The 17437-nt window shown below is 37.0% G+C and overlaps 1 protein-coding gene across 1 annotated transcript in view; it reads right to left on the bottom strand.

The window, feature by feature from the left end:
• LOC132163716 (callose synthase 9) overlaps nt 1–17437 on the bottom strand; it is a 54707-nt gene that overhangs the window by 18293 nt on the left and 18977 nt on the right. Inside the window, exons 14-28 of the mRNA XM_059574087.1 lie at nt 17031–17153; nt 10384–10486; nt 10187–10310; nt 9891–10080; nt 9691–9743; nt 9133–9193; nt 8972–9053; nt 7745–7794; nt 6297–6383; nt 4800–4885; nt 4634–4658; nt 4025–4119; nt 3776–3857; nt 3495–3664; nt 3276–3396 (exon numbers count right to left, since the gene is read on the bottom strand). Coding sequence (XP_059430070.1) covers nt 3276–3396; nt 3495–3664; nt 3776–3857; nt 4025–4119; nt 4634–4658; nt 4800–4885; nt 6297–6383; nt 7745–7794; nt 8972–9053; nt 9133–9193; nt 9691–9743; nt 9891–10080; nt 10187–10310; nt 10384–10486; nt 17031–17153 — 1452 coding nt within the window. The remainder of the gene's footprint in view (nt 1–3275; nt 3397–3494; nt 3665–3775; nt 3858–4024; nt 4120–4633; nt 4659–4799; nt 4886–6296; nt 6384–7744; nt 7795–8971; nt 9054–9132; nt 9194–9690; nt 9744–9890; nt 10081–10186; nt 10311–10383; nt 10487–17030; nt 17154–17437) is intronic.

The following is a 17437-nucleotide window of genomic DNA, read 5'->3' on the forward strand; positions in this document are numbered from 1 at the left end:
CCTCCAAAAGCGGAAGAGATGCATGAAAGAAAAGGTATGACCTGAATGATAACATCTCACGTACTGGCTTGGCTACCGGCATCTCCATGAAAAGGGAATTAGTGAAGAACTCCAGCCTACGCTGGGCCTCAAGATTTCTGGGAACATTTGAGGCTGAATCTTTGATAGTCAACAACGAAAACAATCTTTTGACTTGAGCTTTCTGCATATCTTCCGAAATTAGTCAATCTCATCAAGAAAGTAAAAACAGATGTTTCTTTATAAAAGATAATTGAAAACAAGTCCTCCCAAACATACCAGCTCAGCATCTTTGGGCCATTTCAGCTTTGCAAAAAGACGACCCTCAATCCTTGCTTTTGACAATGCATTCCAGGTTTCGTAGGAATCCCTAAAATATGCATTCAACACAGCATCAAAATTATACATTCAAGGAAAAAGGAAAATAAATCTATCTGATGCAGGAGCATACACTAAATACTCGCATAAACAGACCTCATGTTAGTAGAAAGAACATCATGTCTCACAACATCGTAGAGATCTTGAACAGCTTTAACAGCACCGTTTTCATACTCTGGAGTTTCCACCTCTTTCTGTACAGTGTAAAAAACAAGATTGAATAAGTAGTATCGAAGCTATTCCCCAGTAATATGTTGGAAAAAAAAAATGAAGAATTTTATTAGAGAAATTAATATCAATACCCGCAGAAAAAGAATTTTATTAGAGAAATTACTACACTCAAATGATTATATTGATCGGCCCCTCCAACCCCTGAAACATAACAACTACCTCACATCCAAAAAGAGTGAGCTTGATTCTGCACAGGATCTTAAAGAACATTTTAACTCTCCCATCAGAACCCCAAAATCATTTCAACCAAATCATCCCAAGAGAGTAGCAGAAAAAAGACTCCACTAGACAAATTCTAACTAGGGCTATAAATGAACAAAGCCACTCGCGAAAAGATTAAGGCTCGGCTCGGGATCGATTCATTTATTAAACGAAAAGAACTTGACCAAAAATTTAGACTCATTTATTAAAAGAGCTGAACTCGTATAAACACAACTCGTAATGGCTTTTGGCCGGTTACTCACCTTTTCATCCGGTTCTATATCTTCTTTGCTGGTTAAGAATGTTTTGAGACCAATCCAGCATCTTTCAAAACTGATTCAGTAGGTTTTTTTCCAGTTCAGTATATTTGTTGACCAGTTTAGTGGTTTTCTCTCCAGTACAAAGCATAATTTGATCGGTTGTGGTTTTCTTTTGGGTCATAGCATGTTCCAACTGGTTCTGTGAGGTTCTAGCATGGTTCATGTAGGTTCAATTTAGTCCAGTACAATTTTAGATGGTTCTTGCTCCTTGACTAGTTCAGATGGCTTTTTTAGCCTATTCAGTTGTTTTTCGGCCTATTCAAGTGGTTTCTTAATCGGTTCAGGTGGTTTATCGCTCGATTCAGCTACATGGAGCAACAAGTGTTGGTGACTTGTGGATCAAAACTCAGCTTGGGAGATGCAGGATCCGCATCCATACCTAACTTGCATGCGGGCTTCACCACAGAACGCTACGCAGAACACGACCCCACAACCAAATCCACAATCTCCAAATCTGAGCCCTTCAACGCCAAGGAGGTCTGAACACCTTGCTTTGCCAAAATAGGAACGTCGATATCCAGCGAAGCCTACACATACCCACCAGCTGGATAAAAAAACTCACGACCAACTTCAAAACCCAAAGCGAAAACCGGATCCGAGTGCTTTTGAACCCTCCGGGAGATGGGTTTGTGCGGGTGGACCGCACCTATGCCAGACCCAATCATCCCACCTAAGTTTCGTTTCTTGCTAGGCTTAGGGGTCCACTGCTCACCACAACGAATGCCACCGACCAGAAAACTACCGAGTGACACCACCAAAAAAAAAAACATAAAACCAAAGTACACCTCCAAAGAACAAACCAAATCAATTTTGTTTTCCACACCGGAGATTTTCTTGGTCACAACTATAGTTCTTTTAGAGCTTCATCAAGGCATTGCCTATGTGGACTCTAAGCCCACACGAGCCGTGCTGCCACCAAAGGGAGACCCAACCAGACATGAAGTTCCACAACAAAAAGAGAGGAAAACCAAGACAACTCAGGAGATTAGACAAGGATCTTAAACCTTAAACCTGCTCTGATACCATGTCGTAATTTGCATGAAAAGTTTAGAAAAAAAGTGGAAACTAGATACTTCTCATGTAGCCTCACATAATAATTATACAAAAAATACTACAATGACTAAAATATCCATGACCTCTAAACCCTACAAACTCTTCTAAAATACTTAAACATTGTTACACCCTTCCCGTGCCCAGATGAATACAGGCCTCTGCTTCCAACTTATTTAGGCATCGTTGATAGTGCTTAAATCATGAAACACCTCCTCAACTATCAATGGTACAAACCATCTTTGCCATCTTCAGGTAACGTCTGCAAATACTTCTTACCATAACCGTCCATTAATTGAAATTTTTGAATTGCCAAATTACCCAATTTATCCCTGCCTACGTCTTATATTTTATGTCTTATATTTTATCATGACCCTTCCCTACAACCATCTCCGCATACAACCATTGCCCATTCTCCACCAACTGCAACAACTATCGAAAACCACCCTGAGTTTTTTCTTCTCTGCTCCCAAGCTTACTATGAGGCTCAAGAAAATTCACCACCTTCCTCATCTGTTCAACACAGGCACCCCATCCTCTTCCTTCACGTCCCTTCAGTATAACAATGAAACTTCACCACCCTCCTACGCCATACTCTGATAACTCCAAAAACCTCCCATGCCTATTCGCAAGCATATGGGCAATATATGTTACATCACTAGACCTGAACGACCTATAAAAATCACTCAAATTCTCTCCCCTTATCAACTCCAGCATTGATCGCTGCCACTTCACGCTCAGTTTGCCCAAAATAACCGAACAATAGGTTCCTCTGCTCCTTCCAGCAAAACGAAGACCTCCTTTCCCCTCTTCGTATCAGAGCTCAAATGATTTTGCTTCGACATAGAAGAATCCCAAAAATCCCATCTTCACCCTCCTCATTCACGCGTTAAACAGAACTGCTATTACTTAGAAGGCAATAATAATGAAGCTAACATTCTAGTTGTAGTGTTCACCAATTCGACAGTCAATGAAACATTGTATGTATCCATATATCAGATACTAAAGAACAAGAAGAAAGAATGATACTTTTTATCAATTAAAGCAAAAGTAAAGATAAGATTTACTAATACGAACCAGAAGTCCCATTAATGCAGTGACTCTTGAAATCACAAGCGGCAGCTTACTGAGATCAAAGTCGACATGAATACTTTTCCTCTCGATACTCACATTAATATCTTCATATATCCTTTCGACCCTACAGTATAAACCTCTTGATTCATATGTACTTTCATCACATAAATTACAAAGTAAATATTCAGATTGGAGGCAAAAGAAATTTTCATAAAAACTAACCACATTCTTCCTTCATCATCCAATATTTTGATCAGGATAAGCTTAATCACATGGTAGCACTCCTGGACAGCATACTTCATATAGTCATCCCTTGAGATCCTTTCCCAGAGCTCATCATGTGAATCTCTACTCTGAGTACTCTCTACGGCAATATCTTTAGCCAGAAATATCTACAAAATTATGATGAATTAAACTCAAATTATAGTTGAAGATGCACATTTGGAAAAAGAATCACAAACTAAAAAAAAAAAAAAATTAAAAATATAAAGCAACTGAACGACCTTGCTAGCAAGGAGAAAAAGGGGCCACTGAACCAAGGGGAGATTTCCAAAATACTTTGGCATGAGAAGCAACTCCATTTCCCTGCCACCCCAAAAAAGATGGCATCAAAACATAGCAAGTAGAGCAAATCTCACAGTTATGTAAATAAAAGCCAATAGAAATAAAAACTATCAAAGTGAAAACAAATACAATTTTTTATTTTTTTTGCTCACAAAAAAAAAAAAAAAAAAGACTATTTGATTACTCACAAGTTAGTAATATAATCTTCTTCCCTTAAATTCTTTATGATCTCATTCCAAAATGGAGCAAATCGAGCAGCATCAACCTTGTTCTTCTCCACATCCTTCAGAGACAAAACATTATTATTACTTTACAAGAAATTATATTCTGGAATGTGATCTAAAGAAATAAGTCATGTAGACTATGCTTTCAGAAAAAATTTCAGTCACTTGGAGGACAGATTCTAGACCTCAACCTGGAGTTCCACATAAAGGAATCAGACTTCCAAAGACAAACAGCATAATACTTTCATCAACATCATAAGAAAAAAAAAATGACAATATAGAAACGTAAAAACAATTTTGCATACTTTTCGGCAACCAAAAAATAAAATACAGAAAATCAATTTGAAGCCACAAATTACTTGAAACCCTGAACCCTTGACAAATATTACATAGATTGTAATTATTTTTTGACAATTAACTTATGAAAAATGGCCTTCCTGATAAGTCTAATTATTCTTTTGCAGTCTGAACAAAGAAAAGATGACTACTCTATAAAATATATTTATGCAGCTTTCACCATAAAGATTTCAATGAAAGAAGCTTTTCTCTTTTTGTCTTTGATGGATGACTCACCTGACTGTAAGAAGAACGACGAGTCCTGCAAAAGACATATTGCATTCAGATGCAAAACAAAACAAAGCAACATAAACATAGGAACACATATTTGTCCACAAACAACTGAATCATAATATCAATGATTATTGAGGGCAAAAGAACAAATAATGGGTTAAAACTCAACCTGTTAGGAAGGGGAACATGAAGAGTGTCCACAAAAGCTCCAGGAAACTGCTCAAAAAGAGTGTGAAGGGCTTCCAACGACCTAATCTGAAGATCATGAGAAAAAAAAAAATGACATTTAAAGCACTACTCAATTGGGGTGCAACTCATGGTAAAAGACAGATTTTTTTTTTTTTTTTCAGAAGTGGGGTAGACACAGAGTTAACATTGGCGGTGGATGAAGGAACTTTGTAATATAGGAACTGTACAAAACCTTCTTCTTCTTCTTTTTTTTTTCAATTTCTTTGATAAAAAATACTAACCTCCCTCAAACTACATTCTTTTTGTACATACACCCTCAAACTACCATTATTTGGAAGAGTAAAGATCCTCCGAGAGTGGCTTTTTTCGTATGGACGGCGGTGATGGGAAAAATATTACCGTTGGACAATTTACGTAAGAAGAACATTATAGTGGCAGAGTGGTGAATTTATTGATCATTTATTATTGCATTGTGAAGTTGCTTTAGAGGTATGGAACATGGTTCTTCAACTGTTTGATGTTACGTGGGTGATGCCGGGTAGGATGAAGGAATGCTTGGGAAGTTGGAGAGGGCAAAGGGGTAAGTGTTCAGTTCTACAAATCTAGAGAATGGCTCTTGTGTGTAATGTGGTGCTTACGGAGAGAAAGAAATGCATGGAATTTTGAGGACCGTGAAATTGGACTTATAGAGTTTAAGAAAAGGGTGCTCAAAACGCTTTTCTCATGGAGAGTATTGTGGCATTCTTTGCAAGTTTCAACGCTTGCGGAATTCCTAGAATTATGTGCGCCATTTTCAGTTTAAAGCTTGTATTTGTGGGCTCTTTTGTATACTTTTTGTGTACATGGGTTGCGCCCCTTGCGCTTTTAATATATTGATATTACCTATCAAAAAAAAAAAAAGAAGAGAAACCCCTCCATTAACCATCTGGTCCAACCGCAAACCCCAATGGGAGGGATGGGATTGCAAATTTTTTAAACTTTGATACACTAAATTTAGAGTTTTTGAATTTTGAGGGGATGATTGCAAAACTAATGAAAGTTTAGAAGAGTTAAGTGAAGCTTCCAAAAAAAAAAAATAAAGCATATAAACAAGGGCGATGAAAGTTTCAGGTGTCTTGGGGATGGCCACACCACCCTCTTAGACCAGAGGGAATGGTTCGAGCCAAGTCCCAACCCAACTCAAGGGTTTTCAGGGATGGCCAAAGGGGGAGGTTCGGCCATCCTCAAGTGTTTGGAAGTTGTTCGAGCCACCCCTACTCAAAGGTTTTCGGGGATGCCCGAACCACCCCCCCAACCCTAAGGAATGGCTCGGCCACAAAAGTATGATAAGCTTTACCTCAAGAAAAGCACTAAATGGGAGAACTCCCTCATAAATGAGTATAGATTGATAGGAGAAAGATAATATTTACACATGAAAGGAAAGTATAACACATTAAGAAAAAAGAAATCTAATGAGATCTAATAAAATGTAACATACCTCCCCAAGACGATCTCTTGCCCCAAGCAAGAAGCCCCAAACAGCAGATATTATAGTGTAAAACACATGGATATCTAAAAGATAGATCTGTACCAGGAAAATTAAAAAGGATAGGACAAAAATAAATGAGAGAGAGAGAGAGAGAGAGAGAGAGACTAAAAACAAATTTTAAAAAAAAAAAAAAAAAAACCACTCAGCGAAAGAAATCAAAGTTGAGATAGAACACAACAAATTAGTTTCCGAAAACCAGAACTCTGAATCAGAGATATTTTATATAAGATACTAGAGAGGGGGACACATCATTATGTCTGCATCCTCAATTCAGTACATAATCTTTTTGTGAGTTCTCTATTTTTCTAATGTAGTTATTTGTTACTTATCTTGCACATCCCACATTAGGTTACCAGCTTATCATTTTCCAAAGAAATGTTGGAGATCTATACTAAAACCAAAAAAAAAAGAACCGAACTCTTAAGAAGATATGAAATGAAATAACATAAAATGAAATTCAAATATTTTACAATTACAATTAGGCCCTTAAAGTTCAAATGAACTGAACTCTTCTCCAACAAACCACTTGGTAGCAAAGATCTCAAAAATGGGACCAATTCCAGGTAAAAAGGCCTTAAGAGGATTTACAAGGAAGGTGATTCTAGAGCTATAATTGATACTATTAAGGTTCAAATCCCCATGCATATTTGGATGCTTGTGAAAAGAAGAAATTTGTATCATTGTTTGAAAATGTGAAAAGTTGGATCATATTCAGAGAAGCTGGACAGCAGATGCTTTGGGAGCCTATGGTCCACAATTACTAGTATAAAAGCCATTGGTTTGGATCTATCCTGCAATCAAAGGATGGATATCAATGTTGACATTTAGGGCATGTTGTTCCCTTCTGCTTCTAGCTGGTTTATCCAAAAAAAGAAAAGAAAAGAAACAAAGCAACTACTATTCAAACTAAAAACCTCATCATACTCCTGAGTCAAAATCAATTCACTGATTTTCTTGTGTCTAATTGACTAATTCATCACCAAGGAATTATAAAGTAAGAGCAAGCCTGATCCCAACCTTTTCAATTTAATATTCAATGGAGCTCCTTGACAAAAAGAATTGTGAATATTTTCAGATGTATCGAATATGTATCTGGGAGTATACAGTCCAAATAAAAATTCAAGTAGACAGTGAGTGTCAAATATGGGTATGGCCTCTTTCTGGAAGTATCTATGCCACCCGGGTCACCAGAAGGTGTTTTTCAGGTGGAAGACTTCTGGAACTAAATTGTTTCACAAAAATAAATTGAATCGCACAAAGAAAAAGGTGGAAAAAGAACACAATATCAAAACATGCAGCCCAGATATTACATTGCTTAAGTCAAAAGAACCAAAAATTTAATTGAAATGATTATTGTAGGATTGCAGAATATATGAAAAATAGGAATTCAAACTTACAGCCACCACAGGAGCCCATAAGCTAGCAACTGTCAATGCATTATGGTTATCTGCAATAAATGAAAGCAGTTTAAAGATCAAGCAGCATCAATGATGAAAATGGGAAATCAGGTTAGGAACCCCTATACTTTTTAACAGAAACATTCAAATTCGTTACTTAAGAAGTCAAATACACACTCATAAATGACAGACCATAAGATGATCTAACCTAGCATCAGAAGCAAAGCAAATAAACGAAACTCGACACGAAAGAGACAAGAAATCATGAAATCATGGAAGCCAATTTCTAAACTACCTTCCTTTTTTTTTTAATAGACAAAATGATGTCATTAAGTTAAAACGTTAAGTCTACCAATGATAAAGATCCACTTTTATTGTTGTGTACCCATCTTTTTTATCTGTTTAATCAAATCAATAAGTTTTTTCTTTTTTCTTTTTTATAAGTAATTTCAATATTATTAAATAAGCACAGAGGGACGCAACCCTAATACATAGTGAGTATACAAGAGAACCCCTAATCTAAAGAAAAAGAACAAAATTCAAAAAATCTGCAAAACTAGAAACAAACTGCGACGTGTCGCTACCTATGTATAGAAAGTGTTGAACATAATCTTCCACAACTCTCTCTTTGAAGTCTCTACATCTTCAAAGCTCCAAACATTTATTTAAAAGAATAAATAGTAAACTTTTTTATTTTTTGAAAAGTAATTATGAATATCATAAAAAGCTTAAGGCGCTTCTAGTACACCGGGAGTATACTGAAGGAACACCAAAAAAGAAAAACAAAGATAACCCATCCAAAACCACCCGTAAACACCCAAAAGAACGAAAATACAACAAGCCACCCACAAACAGACACCCACAAAAGACCCAACACTAAAACCACCCTCTCACCTTTACCCTAGCTAGAACAGTCGCCTCTACCATCAAAATTAATAGAGCACTCCAAATTTTTATGCTCCTCCAACCTTTCAGTTTTGAGGGGGAAACCAAGACCTCATGATGATGTTCCTTATATGATAAGAATTGTCAAGGGTTCCAAGAGTTTTTCTCATAACCCCCAAAAGAGATCCCTAGAAAGGGGAAGACCTATTTCGCACATTCCACTTGCATTCGACATATAACACACCCACAAAGAAATAAACAAACATCTACTTTCAACATATTAACAAAATATATGGACCCATGCAGAATCTGTGTATCACAAAATATGTGATGGGGGCTTACTTTCAGATACAAAATCATGCCAAGAATATTTTATAGAAGTCAGCCCTACTATAGTTCTTGTTGGTTTCACCAAGGGCCTGATCTGCAACAACCAATAAAAGAGACTCAGATTCAAAAAATACTCTTTTAACACCAAAATAATCATGTTATATGCCACTAACCTGAAGAAAGTAGGCAAACGAAAATTTTCCACTCAAAACAATGAGCCAAAAGAACATATACCTGCAAAATTACCAGTGTAAAGAAGAAAGCATTTCTCATATTTCCAAAAAGGATTTCAAAATCCACCATGGAGTTGAAGAATTTGTGGCCTGAAGGGCTCTATTATTGGAAGCCAATTTTCTTTTTAAGTGGTCTACATTAATTTTCTTTTTATGTGGTCTACCTTATGCCCCTGCGCCCCACCCCCCCACCAATTTTCTTTTTATGTGGTCTACCTTATGCCCCCCCCCAAATTTTGCGTGAGAATATGATCAATATATCTTTCCAAGATCTCACTGGAATTTTCAAAAATTTCAATAGTTCTTGCACTAACAATAAACAAGAATTTCCCTTTTGCCTTCCTTGCTTTTCAACTTAAATCTCAATAGTTGATTTTGTTTTTAACTAGCCTATGTCAAAGGGATGGTCAAACAACCATGCAGTCCAAAGAGAAGAAAGAAATTCTTAATGTGCCACAAAATATATAGATTAAAGAGGGTAGGAGATTCAGAAATTACTTGATAAAATCAGTAGTACTCTCATACATGCCGCGTCCAACATAATACCGTTCCTTTGATAAACAAACAAACAAACAACAAAAGAATCAACATGAACAAATTCAACAAATGATGGAAAAAGAACGAAGGCATCAAGAAATAAAAAATAATAATAGTAAATTTTTTAAAAAGACAAAAAAAAAGGGACAAGAAATAAAAACCTGGCGCATCCACTTCGCAAATCGAATTAAAGGCCAGCGATCACATTGATTAGTTAGACGGTGGCAGGCAGGAATTCGCATGAAGAAACTGATGAAAAATTGGACACCAGCATAGATGCCAACTACAATAACATACAATCTGAAAATAACTGACTTGGAGTTTGGTTTACTCTCTTCCTGGAGAGCTTTCCTGTATGACGCACAAACAATCAAAAAGGTTACCAATGAACAGACAAGCTGAGAAACAAAACCATCAAGCAGGAAATAAAGTTATGGAGAAACATTCAAAAACTTACACATAGAGGAAACATAAGAAGACTGATGCAATACTAAACCACAGAAAACGGAGAAAAATGCGAGAAACAGCCAGTCGCCGTGTTGTAGAGTATGCACCATACATCATGACAATGTCCAAAACACCTAAATGAACATAAAGTAATAGGATTAACATAACAAATCACCGAAAAAAATTTAGGCAGCAAGTGAAACTTACTCTCAAAGAACTTCATCACTACAAATGTTGGACCAAGACTAAGAACTTCCCTTAAGGTCTTGGCATTAAGATCTCCATTATTGAATGCAATGATCGTGAGCCCCTGAAATATATTTTTTCGTAAGTAATCGAAATATCATTAAAAAGCACAATCTCCGGTATACAGAAAGTATACAAGATGAACATCTCACTAGAGAAAAATACGATAAAAAAAGGATGAAAATAGAGCACGCAAGGAAAGTCTAAAGAAAATCCCCAGTGAAAAAGAGTATTGAAAAAGGACTTTAAATCTACCATCATCTCCTCGTGGTCATCAAAACTCCTATAATTTCTTTCCCTCCAAAATACACCACAAAAGACAGGACGAAATCATCTTCCATATTGTTGCACTGTGGAGATTGCCACTCAGCCCTCTCCAACAAGTGAACAAGTCAACTACTCTCTTAGGCATTACCCAAGTAAGACCTAGCAACCTCACAGTGTACAAAAAGATGATCCACATACTCCCACATCTCTTATACATATGTCCAAGACAACAGTTCAAGCATTGTCTTAAATAGTAGCCTATTTGTAACCATAATGTTCATAGATAAATAAAAGTAGAAAATCAAGATTCAAAATATCATAGAATAAGAAGAAGAAAAAAGTCGAGCTAAGAAATATATTTAAGTAAGAGAGGATTTTGAACTACATTCATAGCCAAAAGGCACATTGATTTGGGAATTTATTCTAGCACACACCACATTAAAGTAATATACATGGATCCACTTAGCCATAGTTTGCATTTAAAAGCATGAAAAAGAGAAAATAGATAAATCAAGAGATTTGGTTAGTGTTCTCAACCACCATTTTCAATTTCCTGATGATATTTGGTTAGAGTTCTCAACCAGCATTTGGTTAGATACATCCAAGATACTTGGTTAGTATTCTCAACTACCATCAAAAGATTTCGTAAGTGTTGATGAAGAAACTCACTTAATTCCTGAACTGATTTCATACTCTGCTTTTATTGACATTACTATGTGAATTAACAATATTTCCATAATAATTTGTATTACTTCTCTATTTAAGCATGTAGACGACATATGGTTCCATTATCAAGAAGAATACAATATTTCTACTCTCTTATTCTTCTTTCTTCTTCGTTCAATTTGGTTTAGAGTCCTAGAGAAAATTTATGTGAAGTTATACAGCTCCTAACATCAAGACTTGCAAGTGTTGATGCTAGGTTGGATGGGTTTGTTCTGGGTAGTTACTCGCATGCGTCTGAACTTGTTGTTGATGGGTTCAAAACGATTGTCGAGGCTGTGTCGGGGATGGGTTCTTCGTCGGTGTCCATTTTTTCGTCGGAGGCTAATAAGGTGGAAATTTTTCTCCCTCTTAGGCGCTCTCTATTTATATTTCCCGTATATTTGGGTTGCGCCCCTCTGCGCTTTTGTTTTATATCAACATTACTCATCAAAAAAAAAGTTGAAAATTTGGGCTGCCTTCTTCGACTGTGCCAGAGCTATCTCTCTGCCTTCACTTAGGCTTAGGGGTGTTAAACGAGCAACCCGTTCGCGAGCGAGTACGGGATCGGCTTGTATAAGTTCAGCTCGTGCTTGACTCAATTATTAAATGAGGTATTTCATGAACACAAATATTGGCTCGAATATTAAACAAAGCAAGCTCGGCTCGACCCGGTTAAGCTCGTGAGCAGCTCGTATAAGTCTCGAATTAGTAGTTGTTCACATAGTTGCTCATATTAATATTAAAAATTGATAACCTTTTTTTTCCCTAATAGCATCCTTTTATTATAAAAAAATGCATATCCTCTCTCTTCGAAACCAAGTGTCATGTTGTCTTGACTCAGGCTCCATACTCGGCTAGCCAGGCTAAGCAAATGCTCATATGCAAGCTAGCTTCTTGAGCCGTTTAAAAGTACTTGAAGTTTAAATTTATAATAAAATAAATAAATTAAATATAAGAGCCAGCTCGCAAGCTGACTCGGCTCGACTTATTATGAGCTCGAGCTCGGGCTCGATTTTTTGGCTCGTCCTTAAGCTCGGCTCGAGCTCGAGTAAAATTTAAAAGAGCCGAGCCCAAACAAGGGAAGCTCACCCAAGCTCGCCAATCTTCTTCCTACAGCCTCCATCCTCGTCAGTTTTCGGGTTTTTTCTGCTAGCCCCCTGCCGGTGGCTCGTACCGTCCTCGAGGAGGGTGAATCCTCAAATTGGGGTGCTTTGGCTGGGACAGGGAATGGAGAGAATGGAGAGGTGGGGGTTGAGGGATAATCCACGTTTGTGCTTAGTGTGATGGCAGCAAATACCATTATGGGGTTGTCTTTAGGGGTGACGCGAAAAGACTTTTGGATCTTTTTTTTGCCATTGAAGAGGGTCGGTATCTTGAAGATGGGGTTTCTACTTCTAAACCTAAGGGGAAGAGGAAGCTTAAAAATTTGAAATGCTCCCATTAATTTTAATGTTGGAGGCAATCTCTCTAGTTGGGGTAAAGGCAGGACTAGAGCCTGTTCTGCGGGTTTAGGGCTTTTTTAATTTTTTTTTCTTTTCCAGCATTTTCTTGTATACTTCCTGTGTAATAGGTTGCGCTCCTTTGCACTTTTGATATACAACATTACTTATTAAAAAAAATCAGCCATAAGGATATGGACGTCAACATAGGGGGAGAGGCCTAGGGTGTTGTTCAAAACCATCTAGGCTGATCACCCACAGTTGTCAAAGGTTGTTGGAGGTTATCGGTGGCGGTGTTCTTTTGGTCAAGATACAATTGTAGGTCGCATTAAAAGTTTTTGGAGATTTGATTTTCTTTTTTCACTTGACTCTGGTGCGCAAAGGTGTAAATCGGTGAAAGCGAATTGGAGATGATAGCTAGGTGACGCACTAAATGGGAGGTCATAATGTGTGCTAAAATGAAAGACAGTTTAGTACCCAAAAGAACAACATACCGTTCAGAACCAAGCAAATGATACATCGTTTAATAAAGGTGGAAACAATAAATCGTACCGCATGGAAGCAAATCACAAGTAAGACCTAAACAACATGTAACAACGACACTCCTCTATTTATGTTGTGTATGGCATTTATTTTGATGTGTGTTCCCAAGTTTACTCTAGATCTTTGATATCTTGTTGAGTCTGATTGTTGTGTATCAAAGCTACTTGGGTGGATTAGTCAAAGATACTTGTTTCTTAGTACTGCAAAAGAAATTTGGGATGCAAAGGCTCAAACTTATTCCGAAATGGGGAATGCAGCACAGATCTACAAACTAAAACGTTGGATTCAGGGAACATCTCAAGGTGACTGATCTGTAGCAACCTACTTTCATCAGCTTTGTGCATTGTGGCAGGAACTGGATCACTATCAGAACTTTCAAACTGTGTGAACAGCAAATGCGGTGGTGAAACTTCAAAAAATGGTGGAAGAAGGTTGTATATATGACCTTTTTGCATATTTGAATTTTGAATATGATCAACTTTGAGTACAAATCTAGGGAAAGGGGCCATGCTCCACTCTCTCTACCAGAAATGATCTACCTTCGTATCTGCATCCCACCATACATGAATAAGAGATTCTAGGAGTCATGATACAATGGATGCGACTCTGGATGAGAATGATTAGTTGTTTTGTGATCATTGTCATCTGGTGGTGTTACCAGACCTCAGGTTAATCACTCTTCAACAGTTGATCTAACACCTACTCCAAGAGCTTCCACACCTAACTGCGTGACTCCCTGCATGGAAGAGCTAGAAAAACTCTGTTGGTTTATGTCACAGCTGAAACCACCCACCATTGCATCCTCCTCCATTGCACATTCAGGTAATTTTGTTTCACCTTCGAATAAAACTCCATTGGTAATATTGCCGAATCTAATGATTTCTAGATAATTGATTCGACGGCATCTAACCACATGACTGGTTTATCATATCTTTTCTCTTCATATCATCTTTGTTTAGGCAGAGAAAGAGTTAAAATAGCTGATCGAATCCAATTATCTATGTCTAGCAAAGGTTCAATCCCTATCACTCCATCACTCCATCTACGTCTCTTTCATTTGTTTAACATGTACCTAATCTTGCCAATAATCTATTCTTTATTGCTTGCGCTACGACTGATTGAATTGCCCAGTTACTTTTTATTCTCATTACTGTTTTTTCCAGAACCTAGCCATGGTGAAGATGATTGGCAGTAGTAGCCCGAAGGATGGTCTTTACTTCCTAAATTCTCAACTCAAGAAGCTAGCCATGGCTCAAACATGCTTATCACATCACATGGGCTAATGACTCCATAGCAATAATTTCTCGAACATTGCAAACTAAGCCATCCTTTTTTCTTTGTTGCAACACATTTTCCTTCTTTATTTGCTCAAAATAATGTTTGTCAATTTCAATGTGGTACTTGTGAACTAGCTAAACACCTTTGTGTATCATTTTGTGCAAGTAGCAAAAAAATAATAATAATGAACCATTCGCTATTGTTCATTCTAATGTTTGGGATCCTTCTCATATTGTCTATTTATCTGGATTTCGTTGATTAATAAGATTGAAATGGGGCTACAACCATGTCTTGTCCATGAGGGTTATCGGCACATGCAGGCACATTCTGACGTCATTCAATGAGGATTTTGTGGCGTTACTACTTTGTTGATTTAATGATGGGTTATTTGGGTTATTTCTATGTCGAAGCAAAAGCTTTTGAAGTTTTATCTGAAATTGGGAACATAGGCATTCGTTTTGCTGAGACGACCAGAGATGTCCACCGAGTGATGAGTTTGGCCAAAATGAGTATGGGGTGGCTGTCAAAGACAGTGGAAGAGCTCATTAAAGGAGATGGAGATCAGAACCGGGATTACTATAGGACTTTTAAAGTGGGTGCTACAATGCACACAGCAGAGCGGCGAGGCAATAAGGTGCTGGTTTGGTATAAAAGATATGGGCCGAATGGATGCTAAGGTTTATGGGGCAGATATGTGTAATAAGCTTTAGGAGGTTTATAGTTTTGTAGAATTAAGAATGCATTTACTCAAGGAGACTTAGAAGAAGTATATATGGAGGTCCGTCCCGGACTTCAAGGTTCTTTAGTCAACAGTAAAGTGTGTAAACTAAAGAATGCACTATATAGGCTAAAACAATCTCCTAGAGCATGGTTTGAGAGATTTTCTCAAGCCATGCAGAAATGTGACCATAAGCAGAGTGATAACACATTGTTCCTCAAATGTTCTTCACAAGGAAAGTTAATTACTCTAATTATTTATGCAGATGATATACTACTGATTTGAAATAAAAATGAAAAATTACCAAAGTTGAGATAATATCTTGCCAACGAATTTGAGATAAAGGACTTGGGAAGCTTAAATTACTTTTTGGGCTTTGAAGTAGCATGATAGAGACATGGTATATTCATCTCTGAGCAAAAAATTGTTCTTGATCTACTCAAGGAAGCAGCCCAATGCGCAAAATAGGAAGTTAGGAGAGAGATATAGTTCTCAAGTGAATAAAGGCAGATATCCATGATTAGTCAGCAAGTTAATCTATTTATCGCATACACCTCCAAACATCGCCTATGCAGTTAGCGTAGTGAGCCAGTATATGCATTAACCACAGGAGTCTCATATGAAAGCAGTTTCTAGAATTCTTTGCTATCAAAAATCGTCAATGAGTAAAGGTCATCGTTCTCTCGACATGATCACCTGAAAATAAAGTCCTATATAGATGTGGATTGGGCTGAGTCAGTCACATATAGGAGATCCACTTTAAGATATTGCACATTTCTGGGATGAAATTCAGCTACCTAGCTTTGGAAAAAATAGTCAATGGTTGCAAGTTCAAGTGCAAAATCTGAATTTAGGGTTATGGCACATAGGGCACGTAAAGTATTATGGTTAAAAATACTATTGAAAGAACTTAGGTATGATTCTGCAAATCCAATAAGATTGTATTGCGACAATAAGGATGCAATTAACATTGCACATAATCTAGTCCAGCATGATCAAACAAAACACATTGAAGTTGATAGATATTTTATCAAGGAAAAATTGTGTGCAAGATTAATTTGTATGCCTGAGGTGAAGGGAGAACAACTTGCAGATATTTTGACCAATGGAGTGTCTAGTAGCATTCTTCATAAAAGCTTATGCAAGCTGGACATGCGAAATATCTTTGCCTCAGCTTGACGTGGAGTGTTGATGAAGGAAACTCACTTAATTCCAGATCTGATTTTATTCTCGGACTTTAATGTCATTTTGTTTCTAATTTTATTGTCATTACTATTGTAATCTGCATTAAGTACATTTCCATATAATTTGTCTTACTTTTCTATGTTAAGCATGTAGGTATCCTATGTTTGTATTAAAAAAAAGAATACAATCTTTATTCTCCTTTCTTTCTTATTTCTTCTTTCAACTTCTAGCAAACACCAAAAAAAAGTAATATACATGGTTCCACTTGGCCATAGTTAGCATTAGAGAGCAAGACAAGGAATTAACAAATAGATAGCAAATAGATACATCAAGAGATTTAGTTAGTGAAAGAGACAGAGTGGATGGGTGGGAGAGAATTCCGTAGAGGGGGAAAAAAACATCTAACAAATGCAAGAATTAACAACAAAGAGATGCCCCGTACATTAATGAGCATTAGATATCAACATGCAAACCTGAAACATCATAGCAAGAAATATCCACAAACGATGAAAGCTATGATAAAGATGAAGAAACGTCCGGTGTTCAACAAATGAAGTTTTCCCTTGACGCTGACTTCTGCCAGATGCAAGCATATTCTGTAACAAAAGAGCAAAATATTTACACAAAGAAATTCACGAGGGACCATAAGATATTAAGAATATAGATGTTCCAACTACTATGCAAAATTGAGGCCTAAATTTAAATTCCAAATGCAACAGTATTGAGATGAGTGAGAATTAAATTCTTTTATTTTGAGTGTACAGCAAACTGGAGCACAAATTTCACATTTTTGAATTCCTCTCTTTCTTCACTTATTCGTAAACGTCCACACATTGTTCTTCTGCCAAAACTCTCCCATCCTTCCTAATATGTTTCCACA

Source organism: Corylus avellana, chromosome ca10 (assembly GCF_901000735.1).
Source record: "Corylus avellana chromosome ca10, CavTom2PMs-1.0".
In the NCBI taxonomy this organism is placed as follows: Eukaryota; Viridiplantae; Streptophyta; class Magnoliopsida; order Fagales; family Betulaceae; genus Corylus; species Corylus avellana.